Source organism: Podarcis pityusensis (genome assembly GCF_964106645.2).
Source record: "Podarcis pityusensis genome assembly, chromosome: 10".
Taxonomy (NCBI): Eukaryota; Metazoa; Chordata; class Lepidosauria; order Squamata; family Lacertidae; genus Podarcis; species Podarcis pityusensis.
In genome coordinates this window covers 22,611,094-22,637,163 of record NC_138035.1, presented here as the reverse complement: position 1 = coordinate 22,637,163, position 26,070 = coordinate 22,611,094, and the positions used below count along the sequence as shown (strand labels likewise).

The 26,070-nt window shown below is 42.7% G+C and overlaps 2 protein-coding genes across 10 annotated transcripts in view; both read left to right on the top strand.

The window, feature by feature from the left end:
* The window catches only part of DGKI (diacylglycerol kinase iota), a 254,537-nt gene that overhangs the window by 97,226 nt on the left and 131,241 nt on the right, over positions 1-26,070 (top strand). For all 8 annotated transcript variants that reach the window (XM_081023972.1, XM_081023969.1, XM_081023975.1 and 5 more), the window contains exons 2-4: positions 15,530-15,638; positions 23,169-23,264; positions 24,243-24,317. In XM_081023972.1, the coding sequence (XP_080880098.1) occupies positions 15,530-15,638; positions 23,169-23,264; positions 24,243-24,317 (280 nt within the window). The remainder of the gene's footprint in view (positions 1-15,529; positions 15,639-23,168; positions 23,265-24,242; positions 24,318-26,070) is intronic.
* Positions 1-26,070, top strand: part of CREB3L2 (cAMP responsive element binding protein 3 like 2) — a 275,941-nt gene that overhangs the window by 175,134 nt on the left and 74,737 nt on the right. The window lies entirely within an intron of this gene.

Genomic DNA, 26,070 nt, shown 5'->3' with positions numbered 1-26,070 from the left:
AGAAATGTGTGGGGTAATCTGGTATTGATACAACGTGGCATATATTGGATTTTTTTTTTTAAATTGAAAACTAATTAAAAAATATTTTAAAAAGGAACCATAAGGCTAGGAAGGGTAGTTCGATCCAGATTTTCACCCCAGAGCATCCTTGTATGGTTCCTATCCCACATTCCAGCCAGGCAGAAGCACCCAAGGAGAGTGCAAACAGGGTCAGAAAGGATGAGGCCCTCACTGCTGAGGGCCAAGTAGTGAGGCCTTGAGGGCCACCTGCATCCCCTGGACCTGAGGTTCCTCAGCCTTGATATTTAGCATATAAACCTGTGTTATACCTTTGGCCCACCTAATACAGTATTGCCTTCTCTGAGCAGTAGCAGCAGCTGTCTAGGATCTCAGGCAAAGGATCTTTCCCATTTCCTGATAGCAACAGTGCAACCCTTTGTGTGTTTGCTCAGAATGAAGTCCTCCCGTGTTCAGTAAGACTTACTCCCAGGTTAAGTGTACGTAAGATTTGCAGCATGAGCTACACAGAATGCAGTTCTGAGGGAGCTGCAAAGCCTCTGGATTTAATGCTGATTCTGCCACTGACTCACTCTGAAAGTGAGGATAAATAATTCTGCTTTGAGCTTTATAGATAGAAAACAATATGTTGGCCTGATCAAAAGCCAGACTCAGGAAGCAGATGCTAATATCCTAGCCTGTGTTGGAAAGCGCTGTAACTGAGCACATTATGTCAGTGCCATTTTGCCTACACATGGAGTTTTGTGCCAGGATTTGACTCACTGCTTAATCGCCCCCCTTTAAAAATATGAGGATGCTTGATATATGTAAGGTGCTGTAGGAGGTGAATTCTTAGCCAAATTGAAAGAATATCCTCCACAATGACCCCAGAACGCCCATACTTGGAATAAAGCAGGTTTGTTCCTTGTTAGCACAAGATGAATTTAAACAAGACAATTTTATTCAAATGAATAAATGTACATATATTGAAATCTTCATTTAACACACACACACACACGAATTAATCAAAATAAGCCTCATGAAAACCAGCTGTTTGTTTTTCCGCTACGGGCAATAAGTTAATGTTTTCCTAGTGTGAAAGAAAGGTATTATTATCTGTCAAGTGCATTTTGCAGTTCTGTCTGGTGTCTTTGATACACAGAATGACGCCTGTATCTCAAGCTTCGCTGGATGGGATTATTGGAGTTTATGTGTGCATATAATGAGTAGAGCATCTCCCGATTCTATTAAAGCTCGGTAGCAGCTCCAGGTGCCCAAGGCAGGGCAGTACTCTGGAAGTTGCATGCTGCCTCTCTGTTATTTATATTATCTAATCACATTTTTGGCACGCAAAATGCCTTTTGGTGACGATTTCTGGGGTTTAAATGCGGCGTCTGAGGATGTTACCTGCTGGTATTTTCAAAAGGTATTTCCAATACACCCTTCCTTCTTCTCACTTCCCTACCCTCTGAAGCTCTTTCCCCATACAGCACAAGGCTTTTCTGTTTGTCCAGGGCAATGGGATACTGAGTTAGATGGAACGATGTGGTCTGACTCCGTATAAGGCAGTTTCCTACGTTCCTGAAATGCAATGCGAGGTGACTGAAAAGCCTGACTACTCAATTAAGCAGCTCTGACATCGCAGTGCTGGGAGGTACCTCGGAGAGCACCGCTGGCCAGACTAGACCTGGTGCCTCCAATCTGGTGTGCAGTCTCCCTTTTGGATCACAATTCCTGTCAACTCCAGCCAGTATTCTGCTGTGCTGGCTGAGCCTGGTCTGAGATGGAGTCTAAAGCTGCTGAAGAACATCAGGTTGGAAAACATTGAGATGGAGGGTACCACTACTAGGCCATGTAAAATAGTTCTCTGAATGGCCTTCACAATGTCATACCTACCAACATTTCTCTGATGAAAATAGGGACATCCCATTCCATAATGATAATGTTACTATTTACACCCCACACATCTTACTGGGTTGCCCCAGCCACTCTGGGCAGCTTCCAACATATATAAAACATAAACATTAAACAATTTTTTAAAAAACTTCCCTACACAGGGTTGCCTTCAGATGGCTCAGGAGGTCGGATAACTCCATACCCTCCAACATTCCTCCAGTGAAAATAGGGCATTCTGGGATCAAATCAGAAACCGGATGGCTCCTCTAAATCAGGGATTTCCCTGGTGGGTCTGCAATCCTCCCCCCTCTCTCTGTGTGCATAGATAGATAGCTGTAATGCTTGTAGTCTCTTTAGGTCTAATGATGCTATCCTGCTGTGAAAATGGCTGCGGTTGTCATGGCAACCAGCCCTATCTCTCAAATATGGATGGGTCTTATGGTGGTATTAGATTGGGGAGCTTCTGGCTTCCAAACAGCATTTCCTACATAAATGGTAGGACACTTGGTTGCATGGGAAAACACTGGTTTATGGACAGAAAATACAAATGTAATAGGCATTTAGGTTAGGCAGTGTGGTATAGTGAGTAGCGTCGGACTGGGAAGGTCAGAATTCAGATTTCTGCACAGGCATAATGCTGACTAAGGGACATGGGTGGTGCTGTAAGGGACTCGGGTGGTGCTGTGGGTTAAACCACAGAGCCTAGGACTTGCCGATCAGAAGGTCGGCGGTTCGAATCCCCGCGACGGGGTGAGCTCCCGTTGCTCGGTCCCTGCTCCTGCCAACCTAGCAGTTTGAAAGCACAAAAGTGCAAGTAGATAAATAGGTACCGCTCTGGCGGGAAGGTAAACAGTGTTTCCATGCGCTGCTCTGGTTCGCCAGAAGCGGCTTAGTCATGCTGGCCACATGACCCAGAAGCTGTACGCCGGCTCCCTCGGCCAATAAAGCAAGATGAGCGCCGCAACCCCAGAGTCGGCCACGACTGGACCTAATGGTCAGGGGTCCCCTTTACCTTTTATAATGCTGACTGGGTGACTTTGACTCTCCACTCAGCCGTGAAGCTTGTTGGGTGCCCTTGGGTGGGTCACCATCTCTCAGCCTAGCCTATATTGCAGGGTTGTTGTGAAGAAAACATGGAGAAGGGGAGAGCCAAAAATGCCACCTCAAGCTCCTTGGAGGAAAGGTGGACTATAAAAAGCAAATATCAAGGCAAAGTGCTGCTCAAGTAAGCTTTTATTTATATCAGTTTCACAAAGAGATGATGGCACAGGATTTCAGTTAATTTAAATTGATGTTATCCATGGAGGATTTGACCAAATGGTCCTGTTTTGTTTTTTTAAGGAAGTTGAGGCAGTATTAGAAATGTTGATGCCTACAATGTAAGTAGGGAAGCATCCTTCATTAAAGGATTTGCATTTCCTACTCCACCCAGAGTTCTTTCTACTTAGCCCCAGATAGTGAGTGCTTGCATGTCCCCTTCATTGTATCCCTTGGAAAGAAATCACAGGTGAAAGAAAGAAAAGATAGGAAGGATTATGCTACTGAAACAACAACAACAACAACAACAACAACAACAACAACAACAACAACAACAGAAGCACTATCCTTTCCCCCCATTTAGCAGATTGAGAAAAATATCAGGGAATAGTCATGTGCTTTCTGAAAATCCATTTTCTTACCTCGGCCATTTGTTAAATCAATCATTCCATTGCAAGCGGAGGGAAACATGTACATGGCTAGTCAAGATGGTGTTCTTCAGATGTTGTTGTACTACAGCTCCCATCCTCCCTGGCCATCAGGGACCATCATGGCTGGATGGCTGCATAGGAGCCAGTTGAAGTTAAATCCTTTGAAGACTGAGGTCCTTTGGCTAGGTCAAGACAATATGAGATTGGGGGACCAATTCCCATCCCTTGCAATTAGTGCCAACGCCTTCCGTCAAGAGTTTGGATGTAATCTTCAATGCCTCCTTTTCTATGGAGGCACAGGTTACAGCTATAACAAAGGCTGAATTTTTCCATCTCCACCAAGCTAAGCAGTTGGTCCCTTACCTCTCTCGCCCTGACCTTGCCATTGTGATCCATGCGGCGGTCACCTCCAGGCTTGATTATTGTAACTCACTCTACATGGGGCTGCCCTTGAAACTGACCCAGAAACTCCAGTGGGTGCAGAATGCCGCGATGAGACTTCTTACAGGGTCCTCACCATGGGATCACATTCACCCAGTGCTATACCAGCTGCACTGGTGGAGTACAGGGTCAGGTTTAAGGTGCTGGTTTTAACCTTTAAAGTCCTATACAGCCTAGGACCCTTGTACCTATGGGACCGCCTCTCTTGGTATGTCCCACGTAGGATCCTACGGTCTGCAAATAACAACACCCTAAAGATTCCAGGCCCCAGGGAGATTAGACTGGCCTTGACCAGAGCCAGGGCCTTTTTGGCTGTGGCCCCAGCCTGGTGAAATGCTCTCTCACAAGAGACCAGGGCCCTGCGAGATTTGATATCCTTCCACAGGGCCTGCAAGACGGAGCTGTTCCGCTAGGCCTTTGGTCAGGGTTCAGTCTGACTCATTTTCTCTGTGTATAAGAACAAGCACGAAGGAGGTTTCCCAGCCCGCTCTCAGGTCCTTATAATATCCGTGGAAACAGTTGGTCCTGGCGAGTATTAACCGCTTTCAATTTTAACCTGAGGATTGTAGATTGATTGCTTGTTTTTATGCATATTGTATTATTTAAATGATGTTAGCCACTCTGAGCCCGGCTCTGGCCGGGGAGGGCGGGGTACGAATAAAAAATTATTATCATCATCATCATCATCATTATTACGTATTATGCTAGCTGGGGCTGATGGGAGCTGGTTTCCAACAACATCTGGAAGAGGCACAATGTATCTATGATTCTATGATTCACAACCACTAGGTACGCAGAAATGAGCCAGAATTCTGCCCTGGACATCATTACTGCAGTTTGATGGATATTTTAAATGTCTTAATGGGCAAACCTCTTGTCAGTCTTCTGAGTGCTGAGCTGAGAAACTACAGTTTTCAAATGGAAGATGTTTAGGGGTCAATAAGAGGGTGCGTTTGCACCCAGCTTGGATACTGGACTGAACTTTGCAAGATGAGCCAAAGGGATTGTAGTCTGCTAAATGCATTCAATACCTGGGCAATAGACACTCTTTTCTTTTTTGAAATAGGTAGTACTAATGCCCCCGGGGAGATATTTTAATGAGATTAATGCTGTTGGCTAATTGCATTTTATGCCTCTTAGAGACTCAGGCACAGCTCTGTATGCAAAGCAGTTCCCTTGGGGGTTGCTATATGGGATTTCCTACATGCCCAGAGTGTTAGGAGAGGGTTGATCAAAACAAGGCTTAGGGTAGAGAATCAAGCTCTGCCCTTATTGAATCAACAGTGGATCCTGTGATGTAACAAGTTGAGCTCTGAGTAATTTGTCAATGAAAATCACCAGAGAAATGTTGGAGGGTATGGAATAGGATGTTCCTATTTTTTGTCAGAGAAATGTTGAAGGGCTTGTGAAGTTAAGGAATGTAGCAAGACCGTTAAAATGGCAGTTGTTGCCTGTGATCAGTTTTTGTTCTCAATGACTGGCTAGTTCAGGGGTCAGCAAACTTTTTCAGCAGGGGGCCGGTCCACTGTCCCTCAGACCTTGTGGGGGGCTGGACTATTTTTTTTTGGGGGGGGATGAACAAATTCCTCTGCCCCACAAATAACCCAGAGATGCATTTTAAATAAAAGGACACTTTCTACTCATGTAAAAATACGCTGATTCCCGGACTGTCCGCGGGCTGGATTTAGAAGGCGATTGGGCCGGATCCAGTCCCCGGGCCTTAGTTTGCCTACTCATGGGCTAGTTTTTCTTTTATTGGTTTCTCAGTTGTATGAATATAGAATGTCAGATCTCTCTCACACTGTAATTCTATGCAAAGACAAAGGTGAACAGATGACGGTGGAATTTGCTGAGTCTGCTTTTCACAGCAGACCAACCTGATGCGTCTCCATTTGCAACTTCCAGCAGCTGCTTTAAGAGGTGTATTACCTCTGACACTGGGGGTAGAACATGGCAAGTATTCAACTAAACTTTACTCCGAGCAGATCCACTAAAACCATAGAATCCTGAGGATCATCTAGCTCAACCCCCTGCAATGCAGGAATCTCAACTAAAGCATCCATGACAGATGACCACCCAACCTCTGCTTTAAAACCTCCATGAAGGAGAGTCCACAACTGCCTGAGTGTGTCTGTCCCACTGTTGAAGCAATCAACATGAATAAGTTGGTTCATTGATTTCAATGGGTCTGCTTTGAGTAAAATGCAGTTGAATACCATTCCTTATCCTCCATGAAAGTGCTCTTATAGAAGGGATGCAGGTGGCGCTGTGGTCTAAAACCACTGAGCCTCTTGGGCTTGCCAATCAGAAGGTTGGCAGTTCGAATCCCCATGATGGAGTGAGCTCCCAGTTGCTCTGTCCCAGCTTCTGCCCACCCAGCAGTTTGAAAGCACAACAGTGCAAGTAGATAAATAGGTACCGCTGTGGCGGGAAGGTAAACAGCGTTTCCATGCTCTCTGGTTTCCATCATGGTGTTCTGTTGTGCCAGAAGCGGTTTTGTCATCCTGGCCACATGATCCAGAAAGCTGTCTGTGGACAAATGCCAGCTCCCTCGGCCTGAAAGTGAGATGACTGCCACAACCCTATAGTCGCCTTTGACTGGACTTAACCGTCCAGGGGTCCTTTTCCTTTTTTTTTTTTTTAACCTTTTCTTATAATGTATTTTATTTACAAAATGCATGCAAAGTGTGTATGCTATGGATGGATGCATTGAAAAGTATTTTATGTAAAAAGTACATACAAAATATGCACAATTTAAATGCAGTTTTGTGCATTCTTTTATAAGAAAGCTGCAAAAAAATGGAAAAGAATGGACCTATGACTGAGCATGGGCAAAACGGATACAGGCTGCTCAGTCCTTCTCTGCAGGCAGGTAGATTCCTTGTAGTTGACCTGTATTAACCAATGATGGGAAAGGATCTGAATAGCATCCTTTATGTAGTTGTTTTCTTCTCAGCCTCATTTGTCAAGGGATCACCTGTGTATGGTGTCTGCTCTACTGCTCACAACTGTAATAGGAGAGGCATCAGTGGAAGAAGTCATCCTTCAGCTTGAAAAGAAAATAAGTTGCTCCAATAAATGAAACCAATATGAGCTGAGTATGTTCATACAGTTAGTTACTCAATTGGCTCTATATCCTTTTTCTTTTCCACATTATGTTAACTCCTACTTGTGCTATTTATAATCAGACTAGTGATGGATGATTCCACCACTTTAAGTTTTTCTCGGTTTCTCATTTCTCCATTCCTAAGTTCAGTTCTCCAAATTTCTTCATTGGTTTGCAATTATTTTTTAAAGATATGAGAAATTGGCCGCATTTTAGTGCAAATTCCTCAAAACGTATGGAATTTTCCCCAATATAAACATCCTTTTGCAAATAATTTCCCCTAATATAATGTCTCATTAGTTTCACTAATAATATATGCCCCCAATACATGCCTTTTTGTATACATTTTTTTTGTTTCGAAAACTGTGTCGCAAAATTCAGAGACTTGCAAATTTCAAGAGTTTTGTTTCGGTTCACTTATTGTTACTGGAAGTGCAGATCAGGTAGGTTCACATTAAAATCCAAATTGAACTAAATTCGCACTCCACTCCACCTCTCATTTAGATCCATACGAACCTGCTAAGGTCCTCCGGTGAGCCCCTTCTCTTTTGGTCCCATCAGCAACAGAAGCACTGCTGGTAGTGAAAGGAGAGAGTGTCATTTCTGTGTCTGCTCCTGTATTGTGAAATTCTCTCCCAAGAGAAATTACATTGACTCCTTCCTTGTTGTCTTCCCATTGACAGGCTAAGACCTTCCTGTCCAGACAGGCCTTTGGAAACTAATGCTGATCCCTAGGCTGCTGTCAATGTAAATTATATTTTAATTGCTGGTTTCAGATATGTTGTAATGTATTTTAATCATTTTTACTTAGTTTGCTTTTATTGTTCTGCATTTTATAATTGATGTTTTTAATTGTGGTAGGCCGCCATGAATCCCAACTTGTCATAAAGGCTGGATACAAATATAATAACTACACCCCTCCCTCCCACTTCAGGTTCTGCTTTTGCCTTTTGCCATATCCCTTGTATGTATGTATGTATGTATGTATGTATGTAAATTTATATCTCACCCTTCCTCCTGAAGGAGGTCAGGGCAGCAAACGTATCCACAGATAGATGTATTCTAAAACAGTTAAAATATTCTAAAACACAGTTTAAAACATTACTTCTTTCAGTGATCTCCAGGTTGCCAAGAGCAGTATTCTTCAGTCATCAAATACCTGGGTGAACATGAATGTTTTCAATTTTTTTCCTGGCAGTTAATAATATTGGAGACAGATGCAACTCCACAAATGGGAGTCAACACCTTTTGCAGAGGTGATAGAAATTCTGCATGTTTTCCCATTGAGAGGCTCTTCTGTAGGATACGGATGATGGTCATTGTAGTCTAGCAACATCTTCAGGGCCACAGATTCCCCATCCTTATTCTACAGCAACAACTCATCCATCATGGAGGTGCTATTGGCCCAGGTCAGGTGAAATTATCTTTGTACGACAGATCACATTTCCCCCCCAACTAAAAACGAGTACAGTGTCTGTGTGCTCTCTTTTCTTTTTCTCTTCTCTTGCACCTTAATTCAGTACTTCTGGGGTTTCTTAAACCACATTGCAGGTGGACCAGAAAGATGTAGTGGGTTCAAATGTAAGTAGAGTGCAAGCTAGGACTGCAAACCATGGTTTGATCGTGGGTTGTAAGTAGAGCTTAAACCATTGTATCTTGATCCAGACGGAATCAAAACTGGTATTCACCATGTTGTCCTCTCTCCTTCCTCAAGTTCAACTGCTTCATGTGCTGAAGTCCTCAGGGACCACATCTGACCTCCAGAGCAGCCACCAGTATATTTATATCCTGGCTTTCTTGAGGCTTTTTTTTTTTTGGTTCACATTCACTATTAATAACTGTATAAAAATAGAAGTCTATAAATTAGTCAACAACAGAAGTCATGTAAGGAAAAAAGGCTTCTAAAGTTCAGGTCTGAGGATTCCTCGAGAAAGTATCCCATAAAATTGGGGATCCAAAGTCCTTCTCTTTGTTTCTCCTTCCCCACCCCAGATGACACCTCTTGTGGCACAGGGTCATAGAGCAAGCTTCCCCTGTGGTTCCTTTAAAAAGGATCAATGAGTGATCTCCCATAAGGAGAAGAACTCCCTCAAGTAGGCTAGATCCAGGTCATTCATCATTAGGACAGAGGTCGAGACACAACAGGAAGCAACATATCAGGAACATGCTGTTGTGAGCTAGGGCATGGGTAGCAAACATGGTGCACTCCAGATTTTGTTGGATAACAAATCCTATTAGCATCATCTAACATGGCCAATGGTCAGGGATGATGGGAATTGTAGTCTTATGATATAGCATTGGCTACCCTTAGGCTAGGGCAAGCAGAGTGCTCTTGGACATTTCGCAATCACCAGATTACTCCAGAAGTTATTCTGAGATACACACACACACACACACACACACACACTGGAACAGGTAACTTGGGGGTAGCAGAATTTTCACCCTCCAATATTTATTTCAAGAAGATGTCAGCATGAGGGTAACACTGGCAAATTCAAAATAATAATAATAATAATAATAATAATAATAATAATAATTTATTTATATCCTGCCCTCCCCAGCCAAAGCCGGGCTCAGAGCGGCTAACAATAGTAAAAATAGCAGAGTTTACATAAAGCCACAGTCAATTAATTGAAATACATTCTAAAATCATTGCAGAATCAAATTTCTTACTTCTTTTATTCCCTCCTGCAGTTCTACTGAGCCCATCCCCAATTCTGTAGCCAGAAAAGCAAAGGATTTGAAGGAGCCTTTTTGTTTTGTTGAGGCTGTCATGCAACCCATATCTCAGCCGGAAGTCTTAAAGTACAAATTGATTTAGAAATGTTTCCATAACAGTCCAGCATTGTTTACCTCCTGATTCAGAAGCATAAATCCTTACCTGGCAGATTTACGTAAGTTGTTTCTGGAGAAACATAGCCAGGCGTGCTCTTGGAAAGTACATCATCACTAGATCACCTTTCAAGAGGTCTCAGCCAATGTTGAGGTATTGTTACAAGAAGTTCACCCACTTCTAATCCTGACCTGAAATTGTATCTGAGGTGTGACATAGGACCATCTGTAGCCATTCGTCAGGCATGTTTACCTTAGCTGGCCATGGTTCATTGATAGTTTATTGTTGGAGGCTGGGTAGACATTTGGATGCCCATGAAATCCAGTTCAGGATTTGATTTTGGATGAGCTATGGCAAATAACGCAGCCACAGTAATTCATTTAACAATGATTCTGGGAATGATATTGGCTGCAGAATTTACCTTGCTAATTATTCACTTTTATTATTTATCATTTTCCTTCTGTTATTCAGTCCCCTAGGGCTGCTAATTAATAGAATTGAATACAACTCACTTTAGAACAGGGAGTGGGGAACCTGTCTAGATACTACAGTACTTCCATCAGTCACAGCCAACAAGGCCAACAGCCAGGAATGATGGGGGTTGGAATCGAGTAATTGATTTTTCTTAAAGGCTTACTGCAATCAATATATAGTAATGGTTTCACCCAATTAAGGGTCATTTTTAGTCATCTAATTAAATTAGTTTTAGTTGTTTGATTAACTCTGCATCTACTTTTAAAGAACTAAAACAATAGTTCTGAATATTTTTAGATGACATATGTACATGGGGAATGCCCTTCTAAGATAGTGCAGGCACCTGCAATTTCTGTAAGTATGTAAGTTGCTTCATTAATCAGGCACGGCCTGTTAGTCAGTTTAAAAGTTTTGTAGTCAATTGCTCTAAAATTGATCAAGGGTTACAGCCCTAATATAGTCATTATTGTCACAGAGGGAGGAAATGCACATTCAAACTCTCCCTAATGGCGACAGGTGGAGGGTTTCCATCCTGGTATGTTATTTAACTATGGTTTGTACAAACCATAGTTCCCTGTATTTGGATGAAAAGGGAAAAATACTTGCGCCAAACCATAACCAGAAATTTTACATCTGCTTACATCATGAGAGGAAGAAGAGAAGGGAGAGCAAGTAGGAAGCCCACCCATGAAATGATCCAAAGGATTCTCATAATGACCAGCTACAGTTTATTGTTTCATCCAAAGTGGGCTGGTGTGCTTTGTTGTTGTTTAGTCATTTAGTCGTGTCTGGCTCTTTGTGACCCCATGGACCAGAGCACGCCAGGCACTTCTGTCTTCCACTGCCTCCCGCAGTTTGGTCAAACTCATTCTGGTAGCTTCGTGAACACCATCCAACCATCTCATCCTCTGTCGTCCCCTTCTCCTTGTGCCCTCCATATTTCCCAACATCAGGGTCTTTTCCAGGGAGTCTTCTCTTCTCATGAGGTGGCCAAAGTATTGGAGCCTCAGCTTCAGGATCTGTCCTTCCAGTGAGCACTCAGGGCTGATTTCCTTAAGAATGGAGAGGTTTGATCTTCTTGCAGTCCATGGGACTCTCAAGAGTCTCCTCCAGCACCATAATTCAAAAGCATCAATTCTTCGGCGATCAGCCTTCTTTATGGTCCAGCTTTCACTTCCATACATCACTACTGGGAAAACCATAGTTTTTACTATACAGACCTTTGTTGGCAAGGTGATGTCTCTACTGGGCTGGTGTGCTAGAACATTGCTAATAAAGCAGACATTTCTCTGACATACTGTAGTACAGAAAGCCAGCTGGATGATAATGAGGTGGCAAAGAAATATATTTGGAAATGTGTTATTTAACGAGTGCCTCTTTCTCTCTCAATCTGGCTTTTTGTGCATGCCCTGGAACTCCTGACCTTTAGTGCTACCTAGTTTGAGAGATTTATACAATTTCATAGAATTGTCGGATTGGAAGAGATCCCAAGGACCACCTAGTCCAAGACCCTGCAAAGCAGGAATCACAGCTAAAAAAGCCCTGACAGATGGCCATTTGTAAATAGCTATTGTATTACTGGAATGCTATTGTGAAAGAAAACCTGCTTGTTTTTCTTTGGGGGGGGAGGAGGCACTGTTAGAATGCTTAGGCCTTATGACATACAGTTGGAATGGGGTTCTGTTTGTCAATCACAAGTTCTGCTGCATTGCTTTCTGTTGCCAAGACAGAAGTACTGCTTATTAGCCTTTTCGTTTGCTTGTTTGTCAGAGTGGCAGCTAACGTTTTAATCTAGACCAAGGGTAGCCAACGTGATGCTCTCCAGAAATAATGATGTTGTGGTTTTTTTAAATAATAATTTTTATATTCCAATAATCCAATAATAGCCTCATTATATCGATGCCAAATTATAATACAATTCCTAATACCAACCATTCAAATACCAAATTATATAAACTCCAGGAATAATGGTGGACTACAATTCCCATCAGACCCTTACAATTCCCTGATTTAGAGAAGCCATCCCGGTTTCTGATTTGATCCTGGAATGTCCCACTTTTCCTTAGGATGTCCCTATTTTCATTGGAGAAATGTTGGATGGTATGGAGTTATCCAACCCCCAAGCTGTCTGAAGGCAATCCTGTCTAGGGAAGGGTTGCCCCCTTAATGTTTAATGTTTTATTATGTTTTTATATATGTTGGAAGCTTCCCAGAGTGGCTGGGGCAACCCAGTAAGATTTGTGGGGTGTAAATAGTAACATTATTATTATGGAATGGGACATCTCTGTTTTCATGGGAGAAATATTGGAGGGTAAGCCCTCGGTCCTAGCCAGCATGAGCAATGATCAGGCATGAGGGGACTTGTAGTCCAGCAAACCTGTCTTGAGGGCACTGTCTTTGTCACCCCTGTTTTAAAGAAATGGAACTGAGAGGGAGTCATATGTCCCCATTAAGAGACATCACGTATGTTTGACCTTGGTTGTTCAAAACAAGAAAGCAAAGAAGAGAAGGATAGGGCTTTTGCACAGCAAGGGGATGAAATCTGTTTCACTTGGCACCATGAAAGAAAAGGGAGAGTTTATTTATTTGTAGATATATTTATATACAGGCAGCGACCATTTTGTAAGGGGGTTCTGTTCTGGGCCCCTACACGCATTGACAGGGCATGCATAAGCCCACCCTATCCCACCCTATTCAGCTCCTGCCCCACCCCTTTCTGCCCCCATTCCCACTCTTCTGGGTCCCAAAGGACCTGGGCGTCAGTGGTCAAGCGTCAATTGGACATGCCTAAAATGGCTACCACCTGTATCACCTTTTGTACCCCATAAGTTAGATATAAGGTGTAGGGTGTGGTAAGACCTTTTAAAGCAGGGTTGGGAAACCTCAGAATTGGGAGTCAAATGTAGCCTCCCAGGCCTTGCTACCTGTCCCACAGGGCTCAGCCTAGGTTACACTCCTGTCACACCCCTCACTGGCCTGATTCTGCACACGCCTTTTTACTTGGCTGGAGAGTGTCCTTTAACTGTTTTGCTTGCTTGGAAGGAGGAGTGCTGTGTGGGCTCTGAAAGGCTGCTCATGAGGCAATGTAACCTTTGGACTGAAAATCGTTCCCAGACCTTGTTTTAAAATATTTGCCATGGTGGTGGTGGGGATGCCTTTTAGACTTCCGCTTCAGGCAGCAAACTTTCCTGGGCCAGTACTGAGGAGAGAAATATGTTGGGTGGGTATCCTCTCCCCCTGCTTGTTTAGAATGGTCCAATGAACACAGGAAGAATCAGTTTGGATAAGTGCAAAAATTAACTGTAAATTAACTGTTCATGTAACTATTTGCTGGTCCATTCTGGGCGTGCACATAGTGTTTTGCGCAAGAAGGAAACCCCCTTCCATGCATGGGGCACATGAAGGGTCAGGGAATTTCTGCTATTACTTCTGCCTCTCTCTGCACACTCCTCATGTGTTAGTGGCACATTTCAGGGCCAATTCATAATGTATAAATTGGCTCTGTCTGCCCTCTCTTGGTGAGTGCAATCTCAGAGCTTTCTTGCGTCTTGATTTCCCAGTTACTTGCAACCAAAAAGATAATTCAAAACCATCCATTGTAATGGGAAGGCAATGTTGTTATTAGACAGCGAAGGACCCGTCTTACGCAGCTGGACTTAAAGAATTGTTTCAACAGTGGAGAGAAGGGCATTTTGTACTGTGCGCATCAAGTACGCATTAATTCTGCTTGGGCACAGTGGGAGGGATTCAGCACAGGGCTAAGGAGATAACTCCATCAGCGCAAGGCTTTCTGCTTTCCTGATGGAACAAGCTCTCCCCTCCCCTGTTCTGAAGGTTCTCCTGACTGAGCCCATTTGGGGTGCAGGTAGAGGATGGTGGGGTGGGGTGGGATGAGGGAAGCATTGGTTGCACTAGTAGAAGTCCTTGCATGGGCTTCCACTAGCAGTGCAAGACTGTCAACGACATATTCTAGATCAGAATAGCCAGCATGTTGCCTTCCAGATGTTGTTGGACTACAGCTCCCATCATCCTGGACCATCGGCTGTGTTGGCTGGGGCTTGGAAAGGAGTTGGAGTCCAACAGCATCATCAGAGTATCATGTTGGCAACGCCTGAGTTAGAAGTACAGAAAGAGAAGAAGAAACAGGCGACAGGCATTTGCATCATTGCAATACATAAATAGAACAGGATGGGTGCAGGGATACAGAGAGCCTTGGCGTGAGTAATGTGAACATGCTGAATATCCACAAGAGAGGTTAGAGGTTGAGGCTGCAGTTACTGGCCTTGGGATTGTTTGTCTTTCCATCCTAGCTATGTTGGAAGTGCCTTTGGGTGACGCTCCACCCAACGGCACTTGTAGCATTTTCAGGAAGTCACATTTATCTCTTTTAAGCCAAGAGAAGTAGAAAATGTTTCAGGTTCATATTGTGGGTGAGCTGGAACATCAGCCTAGCTAAAGCCTATTGCAGAAAATAGAGAAGATGTGTCTCTGTGTATCTTTATATTTAAATACACACATTGTGTTATAAGTGTTCATTGTATATTGTTCATTGCTATATTGTTTGTTCATAGTTATTGTAACTATTTTTAGTTTCTTGCTCTTGGCTGAAATGTTTTTTCTTTTAATTGAATGTTTTATTTTACTGAATGGTAGTTATGAAATGAATCATTATTCCATTTCCCTGAAACACTGCTATTGTGTCTGTAAGGGATGTGCACTGGCATTGGGCAAATCAAAGATCCCAGACCAAATCAGGCCAATTTGGATTGATCTGGGATTTTCCCAGAGTGGATGGAAGCAGGTCCAGATCACAGATCCATTAGTACACCAGTAGCTCTCCACCTCCCACCCCACCACCATTCACAGATACTGAATGTATGGAAAGGGTTGAGCAGTGCAATCCTGTGCAGCCTATCCAGAAGGAAGACACACAGAATCCATGGAAGAGTCATTCCCTACACTGTTTGTGGAAAAACAAATTATTCAACTGTACAATCCTTGGTTTCCTATGTATAGATTAATAAGGATAAAATGAAATAATCTGGAATGATAGCTTCAGTTATATAGCTTCCTTCTTCTTTTTTCTTCTTGCAGGAAAGCAATTTCCAGATCCGGCCTTCAGCATTTGGCTCCCGTTCAAAACCTCAACATTGCCATCACCAACGGCCCAGTGAAGGAGCTCAGAATGGCACTAGAATGGAGTGTAGGTTTTTCTTTTTTGTTCTGGATATTTAGTACTGTTGTGTCCTTGGCGCAAATAATAGCTTGGTTGACATTTCTAGTAGACAGAGTTCAAATAACTGTAGGTTGGTGTTTGAATGATTAAAGACTGCCAAGAGTGTTGCATGGCAGGAAACCTCTAGAATGTCTTCTTTATGTAGACAGGGTATAATAGGTGAGTTAGTCTCCTTTCTTTGCTGATACCTTTGCATTTGGGAGCCAGGTAGGGGCAGCTTTTGTCCAATCACAGCTACTCTAAGATCCTGGATACCTAATTTTTTTCCCTATTGGCAATCACTTCTCCACCAAGGAAGACTTAAAACGAACCAACAATAGTCTTCTGTGGGCAAAGGGTGTGTCCCTGTATCCTTCCCTTTGAATTTTCACACATTACATATTGTGCAGTTGTCCCATTTTAAGCAGGACACCCTGGACTGACAAAAGCACAGGACCAAAAGATGGGCGTTTTTACATCCTGCCCTGTGGTGTGAGTCAGTTGGCTCACACCAGGGTGTGGGACCAAAAAAAAAAAAAAAAAAAGGAGACCTACCTTGCCCCCACACGTTGCCACTCTTCTTCCTCCTTCCGTCACAACACTTCTGGAAGCTGGCTTCTGGAATTATGCTGGTGTCGGTTGGGCTGGCCGCACTGGCTTCACCTGAGGATGTGCCAGCTTTGCCAGCCTCCCCCAAGGCTGCAGTGGCTTCACCCGAGGCCAGGATAGTGTTGGCCGAGGCAGCAGTGGCAGAGGTGAAGGGTTGGTGGGCAATGGCAACTGGCAAGTGGCCAGGAGGGGGGATGGTGAGGGAGGGAGTAGACAGGTGCTTGAGAGATGGGGTGAGCTGGTGGGCGGTATCGGAGGTGGGTGTGAACAGGCGAATGACAGGAGTGGTGGGATGGTGCAGGGTGTGTGCGCCAATTTGCTCTCCCAAAATGTTGGATGGCATTTGACCTGCTTAAAGCACAGTTAGGTCATTCTTTTATTCTGTTCAGATCAAAGCAAGAAAGGCATGAAAAAGTAGTACTTCATAATAAATTACAGGACAGATACAGGATATGGACTGGGTCTAACATAGTGTGTACACTCATACCTCGGGTTACAGATGCTTCAGGTTGCGTTTTTTCAAGTTATGGACTGCCGAAACCCGGAAGTACCGGAACGGGTTACTTCCGGGTTTCGGCGGTCGCGTTTTGCGCATGCACAGAAGCGCCAAATTGCAACCCGTGCGTGCGCAGACGCACCACTGTGGGTTGCAGACACTGCGGGTTGCAAACGTGCATCCCACACGGATCACGTTCGCAACCCGAGCGTCCACTGCACACCGTTTTCCATACTAGCAGTGAGTGTGAATTGATGCAAAATAAATGGGAGTGCACACACTGCCTTTGTCTAATTGTGTAGATCTGCTTTCCTAAATGTCAGTAATTGCTGTGACCTCATTCATTAACTAAAATGAGAGAAAGAGAGAGCATCCGTGTGATGTAATTGTTACAGTGTGTTGAACTAAGACCTGGAATACCAGTGTTTAAATCTTCACTCCCTGGGTGCCCTTGGGCCCATTGCCATCTCTCAACCTGACCTACCTCACAGCATTGCTCTTAGCATAAAATGGGGAATGGGGAGGTGTTCTAGACTGAACTCCTGGGAGGGAAGGGGAGATAAATATAAATGTTAAAAGCCTGGAACAGTCTGGCTTATCCCAAAATGAATGAAGAGAACCTTGCTCACAGGCTCAGCTTCATAATCTTGGGTTGTACAAGGACTAGAGGCTGTTTTTAAAGAAGAAAGCTATATATCTGGGGAATATAGCTTGTTCAGATAGGGGGCAACTGTAACATCCCTCCTGGATGTCAATTGGTGGAAGTAGTAAAGATAAACTTGCCTCTCTCTGCTGTCTTTCTTTGCCATTCAGGTGAATATTACAATGGATATTCTGACTGAGAGGTCACTCTTGGCTGATCACAGGGATCATGACAGGACATAAGGAAATACGACAGTTTCTAAGTTTAAGCCTTGATAGGTCTGTTGGCTGAAAAAAATAGCACAATTTAAATTGTACCTTCAGTGGCCTAGGAAGCTATATTTGACTGCGGAGGACCAACATAATAGGCTCTTGACGAAGCACCCTTTTACGTTTCCTCTCGTGGGAATGGTGGTGTAATTTACAAGGGCAATTGAGAATCCAGTGCTCTCACCTTTTCAAGGACATCTTCATGAAGAGAAACGAGATGTCTTCCCAACTGGATTGTAGAAATAGGCCATGCTTACCTTTAGAAAAAAATCTAGCTAGGGATGTAATGAGGAAATGATGTGCACTAGAATAAGGAAAGGCAGACAGACTCTTTTCAAAGTAAATATTGTTTTAAATCTTCTCTTTAAAATATAGATTTGATGGCCTGGTTGCAATACGTTTTTCTGGGACCCCCCCCCCCCCATATATAGTTTAAATAATGTTGTTTTGGAAAAAGCTACTTCACAGAGCAAGTTAAAGGATTTGCTGAAATGGAGTAAGAATTTGTCCTTTTCCTCACTAGTCTGCCCCATTTCTTTAATGAGCTACTTTTATAGTAAGATAAATTCCTCTTTCAGCACACTGAAACTATCAGTATATTGAAAATGATTTAGAAAGACACAAAGCTGTGCAGTTAATTGAAAGTAATCTGCTGTTGGACACCATCTGGTTGGAAAGGACCAATATTGCTCATGACTTTTTTTTTGCAGTGCAGAAGCCAAACTATTAGGCGTGATCAATGCATTTTGTATCATGTTGCAGTTCTGGATTCTCTTTGCCTAAAGCAGAACATCATAATTTTTTTGTTTGAAATTAAGCTGGTATTATGGAAGGAAGGAAGCTGGAGTCCCCTTTAAGCTGCATTAATATTATTCTGGGTTGTGATTGTTTGAAAATAAATATCCTCAGCTTAATATTAGTTAGTTATAGCTCACTTTCCCTCCAGTCTTGGAACCTACCTGGGAACATGTAATTCCAAGGTGGTCACCCATTCTGCCATTAAACCACTCCAGGTGGCTTTGTGGTAGCTTCATGTGCCTTCAGACCATACCCTGGGACCTAGGTTCCAAAGAAAGCTCAGGTGACCATGGAATGTTCTTCAGAGACACTGTGTAGGCACCTTCTCCCTCATCAGCCAAAAGGAATCAAGAAGCCACCATCTATAGATCATCCTTCTCTAGCCTGATGCTCTCCAGATGTTTGGGACTAAAACTCTAAACGTTCTAGCAAGGATGGTCCAAAATGTCTGGAGGGTACCAAGGTGGGGAAGGCCAGTCTATAGATGCACACAAAAATCTTGAAGCACAGACTTGTTGGAGGCGCCACCTGTCAAATGTGAAGAACAAAAGCCTTAACTGCTTCTGACCATTAGCAATCCCCATAGCACATTTCAAAAAAGTACCATGTAATGCCTTTGGCAAATAATGTCTACCCATGAATTCAACCCTACATTCAGATTTTATACATGGTTTTGGCATTTCATGCTTTCTGATCTGCCTTTTGGGTCTGCAAAGATGGGAAAGTTTGAACTAAAATGTCTCTTTTCTCTTGAGTTTTATTATAAATAGTGGCTTTTGTGGTCCTAAAAGCAAGTAATGGATAGTTATCAGATAAAAACTAGTAGACATATTGATACATTCCTTATGACTAGCACAGTTGGTTGGTGTCTTCCTTCTGTTTGAGCAGGACAGGCAATGATGCTCTCTGGGCCTTATGGGATGCAGAGTGGGACAAACAGAAAGTGAGCCCATGAATGCTGGAATGATTGATGTGTGTGTATATATATATATATATATATATATATATATATATATATAATAACTAGTGCTGTGCTGAAAAATCTCCTCCTCCTCCTCCTCCTCCTCCTCCTCCTCTTCTTCTTCTTCTATCATTTCCCATCAATTGATGAGGGAAAGCATTTGCATTCAAACATAATCAAAGTCGATAAAATGTTGGGTGAAATTCTCATAGATGGGTGCAGGATTTTTTGTCATAATTACCTTACTTACCTTTGATGTGCTCAAGGGGTGTTTGTGAATCTTCTTTCATTCATTCAACACACCATCTCACCCAAAGGCTCTGCAGCCTTCACAGGTGTCTATGCTTCAATTAAAGCCTGGAGGAAGACTTCATGATGCATCATGGCTGCAAAGTGCAGAAGAAATATTTACTGGAAAGAAAAAAGCACATGTTGCCCCTGGCCACCTGGCAACAAGAAGTAAACTTAACCTCATACACAGAACAATCCTAAAGATACTCTGCGGTGCCCTGAGAATGAAGTGGGAAAATGAAATTCTGTTTAGCAGGGAAGAAAACCTTTGAGAAATTGGACTTCCGGGTCAGCGCCATCGGTGAATGGCGGAGTTCCTCCGTCCGGAGGAACGGGCTCCGTGGAAACTGGGTCTTCCCGCCGCGGCGAAGGTGGGGACCCGCTAGAAATCCCAGGCGGAGGAAGCCTGGGAACGTGGGGTTCGGCAGGGCACCAGGAGTGCCCCCCTACTCGCAGGAAATCCCATTTAGCGGCTCCGGAGCGAAGTGGGGTGAGAAGCGCGGTGCTGCGAACTGACTGCTACTTTCATGGAGTGAAGCCGCACAGCCATTGCCGGAGAGCGCTGACTTTTTCCTGTGGACAATTGGATTTAAAACAAGTACCCATGAGTAGAAACGGAAAATTGGATCAAGAAATTTCTTAATTTGGTATCGAAGCAGGAAGGTTCAAAACAGGAAGTCTGCCTTCTGCTTTTTGTATATAGAGTAAAGCAAAAACCCTGTAAGCTAAAGCCTGGAAAGCTGTCAAAAAAGTCTAAATTTCCTTCATTCAGAATTACTGAAACCCCCTTGGAAGCAGGAGAAAAGGGGGGGGGGACTTTGTTCAACCCTAGCAGGAAAGGGAGTGAAGAAGGATAAGCTTCCACCGTCTCTAACCTGGGAACGGGGTGTCAGAGACAGAAATCGTTGGAGAGGTTCATTGACTGTGAATGGAATATTTTGACAGATAGCTAAAGAAGAGAAACAAGCTGATTCCAATGTTGCTTTTGCATCTTAAAGAAACAAAATATCTGAAAATTATCTGAAAAACTAAAGTAACTTTCCTTTGTTGGACTTGCCTAAAAAAAATGGATACAAATAGAAATTGCCTCCTCTAGAGGGAGCTTGTCAAATTGTTGCTGCAGTACATTTGAGGGCTCAACAGATGTGAGATTAAGACCGTGGGAACAGTCTTTTCTGACCTTGACTAAAGATGAGCTGGGAGGAAGACTGGGTGCTTGCCTTATGCAAGACAAGTGCCTTGCTGGAACAAATGCATGAGAAGATGGACTTGATGAATGAGAAAATGGATTTGACTGTTGTGGTTAATAACTGTGGACAAACAGGGAATATTGATACAGAAATTATTCAGGGACCAACTCATGAATCTGTACTGACTGGGCAAGTGCAGAAGATAATGGAGGAGGATGCGGTTGCACCCCAAATAATACAAATGGAGAGTCCCGAGGCCCTACAGGAGCATGAGCCACTGTTATTGAAGATGGACGTTGGAGTGGGCCAGGGGGAGTCTGGACCTGAGGAGGTTTCTAACCTTGGAGAGACCTTGGAATATGTTTTTAAATACTTTTTGGACTATATCGAGGACTGTGGGGAATGGGCGGGCTTGATGAAGGGAGATGGAGACAATTTTGGCTTGGAATCCCCCAGAGGCCTACTCCTCAATGAAAAAGGAAAGAAACTAAGAAAGAGACCAACAAAAGACAAGGAAAAGGGCAAGTATAAACAAGAAGAAGAAGAATTGCAGAAGGGACATGGAAGAGACTTAAGGGCCTCGGACATAAGGCTTCCAGGTTGATGGACTAGATGGAATGGACAGTAAGGACTGACACGATCCGAGACCAGGAAGAAGGGACGTTGGATGAAGATTGGAAGAAAATTTATAAAGAAAACTTTCTATTTAGGGAATTGGCTAAAAATTAATGAATATTAGGGAAAATGTTGGAATGAAACTATATGACTTTAGCAGAAATAATATCAGGAGTAATGTATATTTGATAACTAAGATTCAAGCTTTAAGGTATTTTAGGGTAAGATAAGGTTAAATAAATTAAGGTAATTTGAATAATAGAATATGGGGAAAGATGGAAAGGATTTGTTGAGCTAATTATTAGGTTAAATTAGGTTAGGATAATTTTTTTAACAAAAATTGAGAAAGATGGAAAGAATTTGCGAAATAACTAATTAAACTAGAATACAAAAAGGGAGGTGTGAGGAAGTCAATGAAATAAGCAAATGGAAGTTTTAGATATGTAATTTGGGATCTGTGTTGTTTTCTTTTTTCTTTTTATCTTTTTGTTGTATCGTTGTATTGGTTTTTGTGTTTTTTCTTTTCTTTTTATGTATTATAGTGTTGTTTTTTAATGTTTCTTTTTTTCTTCTTCTTATAATTCTGAAACTACTAATAAATATTATTATTATTTTTAAAAAAGAAAACCTTTGAGAAATTGAAATATGCAATATGAATGTGTCAAAGGATGTTGGGCAGAGGGAACTATCTGTTGATAGTTCTAAAGTTATGCTTCATGAAGAGAAGTGGGGAATGTGTTAAATAAAAGAACACTGGGCTTTTTCCACACTGGTAAAGTCCAGACGGGACGCGGGTGGCGCTGTGAGTTAAACCACAGAGCCTAGGACTTGCTGATCAGAAGGTTGGCGGTTCGAATCCCCGCCATGGGGTGAGCTCCCATTGCTCGGTCCCTGCTCCTGCCAACCTAGCAGTTTGAAAGCATGTCAAAGTGCAAGTAGATAAATGGGTACCATTCCGGCGGGAAGGTAAATGGTGTTTCCATGTGCTGCTCTGGTTCGCCAGAAGCAGCTTAGGCATGCTGGCCACATGACCCGGAAGCTGTACGCCGGCTCCCTCGGCCAATAAAGTGAGATGAGCGCCGCAACCCGAGAATCAGCCACGACTGGATCTAATGGTCAGGGGTCCCTTTACCTTTACAGTCCAGACACGAACCTTGTGCACAGAACATAGTTTTCACCCTTGTGGATGGGATATGGCTTTCAATGTGTCTTGAATGTTTTATATTTTTGTTAAAAGATGTGCTTTTTGGTTGTCACTGCAGCTTTTTTGCATTTTGAAAAGCAGATTGAAAAATGTAATAAATGATCAAGCAAATATCAAAAAATCCCCAAACTGCATCAGACTTACAGCTGATCTTGATAAAGTAAGGGAGACGCCTCTATTTTAATATGCTTTTCAAAGTTTATTCAGAAGTAAGAACCATTGAGTCCAAGAGGGCTTACTCCAGGTAAGCATGCATAGGTTTGCTTTGTAAAACCCTGTATCAGGGAGAATCTGGTCTATAATTTGAAGGCAGCTCCTTAAATGTTTACCTTGGGTCTTCTTGCTATTAAACATTACTGATAATGACAATACAGAAGATTGCTTTTCCCCATCCCTCTGAGTAGCTAACTGAATGAATGAAAAAACATTTTCATTTTCTCAGGAAAATGCAGTGAATGGCGAACATCTCTGGCTAGAGACAAACGTTTCTGGGGACCTGTGCTACCTGGGGGAGGAGAGCTGCCAGGTCAAGTTCTCTGTAAGTGTTCCTTTTCTCCCATAATTTCTACCCCAGTGTTCATATGGCCCTAGCTGTGTGAACAGACTCAGGGATGGAAGGGTACATCCATTTAAGTATTCAGTGAATGTGTATAGTTGTATAGCCTGCTGTATTGACACTGCTCCCTTCTGTATGTGTTCACTCAATGCACAGAGGAATAACGGCATAATTGTTTCATGTATGATCTGCATGATCCCTGCACATACAGTAGGAAACTGTTTGTATAACACCACCTCCTTCAACATGATGCTTTGGATTACAAGCCTGGGAAGCAGCACTCAGCTGTGCAGGAATCACTCTTGCTGGCTGAAAGGGGCTGCTTTGACAAGGCATTCTCTCCAAGGAACATGCTGGTGAATCAGCAGCCAGTAAGACTGAACCCCAGAGATGCCAGCTGATGGGAAGGTGGGTGTGGTTTTGGGAGTGGGGATGCCAGTACAGTGCAAACACACCAGCAGGAATGCCAGATTGGCTCTGCTGGTGTATTTGCACTTCACTGACTTCCCCACCACTTTGCCTCTTCCCTTCTCACTCCTATTAAGCAACAGAGACCCACCTGTTGGAAAGCTAGTGTAGCTGCTCCATCCCGTTTCCCAAGCTACTCCTGCCTGTATACTCTCTTTGGTAAGCTGCTTTCTAACCACCAATTGAAACCTTTTACTATTCGTTCCAAACATCTTGGCAATTCAATGTTTACGAGTGCTTTTATTTATAACCCGCATGTTTCTTGCCTATCTACTGAGCAAGTTGCATTTGGAAGCGAATAGACAGGGTAGAAGTTTTATTATTTTGACAACAAAGCACATTGTCCAATTGCATACTGTCAACCAGGAGCAGAAAATCTTGAATACATGACAAGAAGAAAAGTGGGAGGGAGCGTGGAAGAGCAAGAAAAACGTTTGCACCGTATTATCTCCTGCTATATTGATGAGCATATGGGTACTATATATATTTCAGAAATCAGCTCTTCGAAGAAAATGTGCTGCTTGTAAGATTGTCGTCCACAATGCATGCATGGAACAGTTAGATAAGGTAAGATGGTGCCACCTGCTGGGATATTTGTGCCAGGGAACAAGCTTAGGCAAAAGTCCCTGTTATTCACTTGCATAATATTACTGTATATGACATTTTGACCTGTAAGGCTAATGTCAGGTCTTTTCACCATAGCAATAATTCTCCATCCATCATAAACTACCCCTACTCCTGCAAAAAGAAAAGAAAATGTGAAGAATCTTTTAGTAGTGATAAATTCTAGAAGAGCAACCATACTGGTTTGCAGGGGAAAGCAATGTCTCCAGGAACCTGCAACATTTGTTACCTGAATGTTTTTGTTGTTCAGAAATGCACTGAATGCAATGTGATGAATTAGGCTCCTGGTTATGGAAGCTTGTTCCACAAATTAAATGACTGGCCTTTCTACTGCCCAAAGGGCTCTCTGCTATTATTTTACATCTGCAAGTTTTTGTGTTACCCAGAAATCCTCACTGGGTAGAATCGGGATGGACAGATTATGCAAGAGTCAGATTTCCTTTGGGGTGGTTTTTCTTTTTGGTCACGTGTCCTTCTTTTTCTGAGTCCAGGAGGAAGTGGATTGGTATCCATGTAGGAAAGCCATTTCATAAGGAATCCTATGAATCCAAAGGGGTGATCTGCATTACTTTCTTGCACCAAGAGCAAAGAGACCCCTGGCATTTTAAACACAATCGGCATAAAGACCCACCAATATGAAAATGTACTTGTAATTTAAAAACCTGCACAATAAACATTAATAATACTAGGACAATGAAAAATAATGCTATGGAACAACCGGTTTTAGTTTCAGTGCTATTTTTCATTGTCATATTTGTCCTTTTCAGGAGTACATTACAAGTATATTTTCATTTTTCAAGGTCTTTTTGCTCTTTTTGTTTGATACACAGGGACCCTTATTGCATATTCATTCTGCTGCACCATAACACATTTACTGTAGCAGAAGCTTTTGTGGTCTGGAGATGACTTTGGCCACATTCACACCATTCATCTAAAACACCAGAGTTCTCTAGGAAAAGGGATTGGTTTGTTAAACTACTCTGTGAATTGTAGCTCTGGGAGTAGGGTAGCCATATTTTGAAGAGCAAAAGCGCGGACACATTTGCCAACTTCTACTTTTAACTATGGATCGCTATGACGACTGTCGTTTTAAATACCTCTACTACATGTAGGCTATAGAAGCTGCGATATATTGCTAGTAGCAATGTTCTTAACTTTCAACAAAATAATAATAATAATAATAATAATAATAATAATACATATTGCTCGCTCACTTGCCACATGAAAGTATTTGGGCTCATGTTCACATCTTTGTGAACATAAGTGTGCACAGAACAATTAAACTGTTTAACATGTACATATGGACTCTCCTTAAGGGCAGGGGAATGTTAACTCTTGCCCTTCCAGACTTCTTCTCCAAGATCTTGTAGCAGAGTCAGCGTCATTTTAGTTCAGCCACAAGAGAAGGGATTTCTACAGTATGACACTAGTTTAAGATGCTGCTCTGTTGTGATTCTCTGCTGCTAACTAGTTTTGCCGGGTGCCTTAGATCTGAGTCTAATGCACTAAAAAAAAATTCTTGGGTTACTGTAAACAAAAAAACCAAACCAAAAATCCCAAGCATTTTGCCAAATTAAAAAAAAACTGCCCAGACAGAAATTTTAATCCTGAAAAAGAGGACATGTCCTGGAAAAAGAGGACACATGCCAACCCTATATGGGAGAGAAATAAGAGTCTCCTGACAACTCCTAGCCCC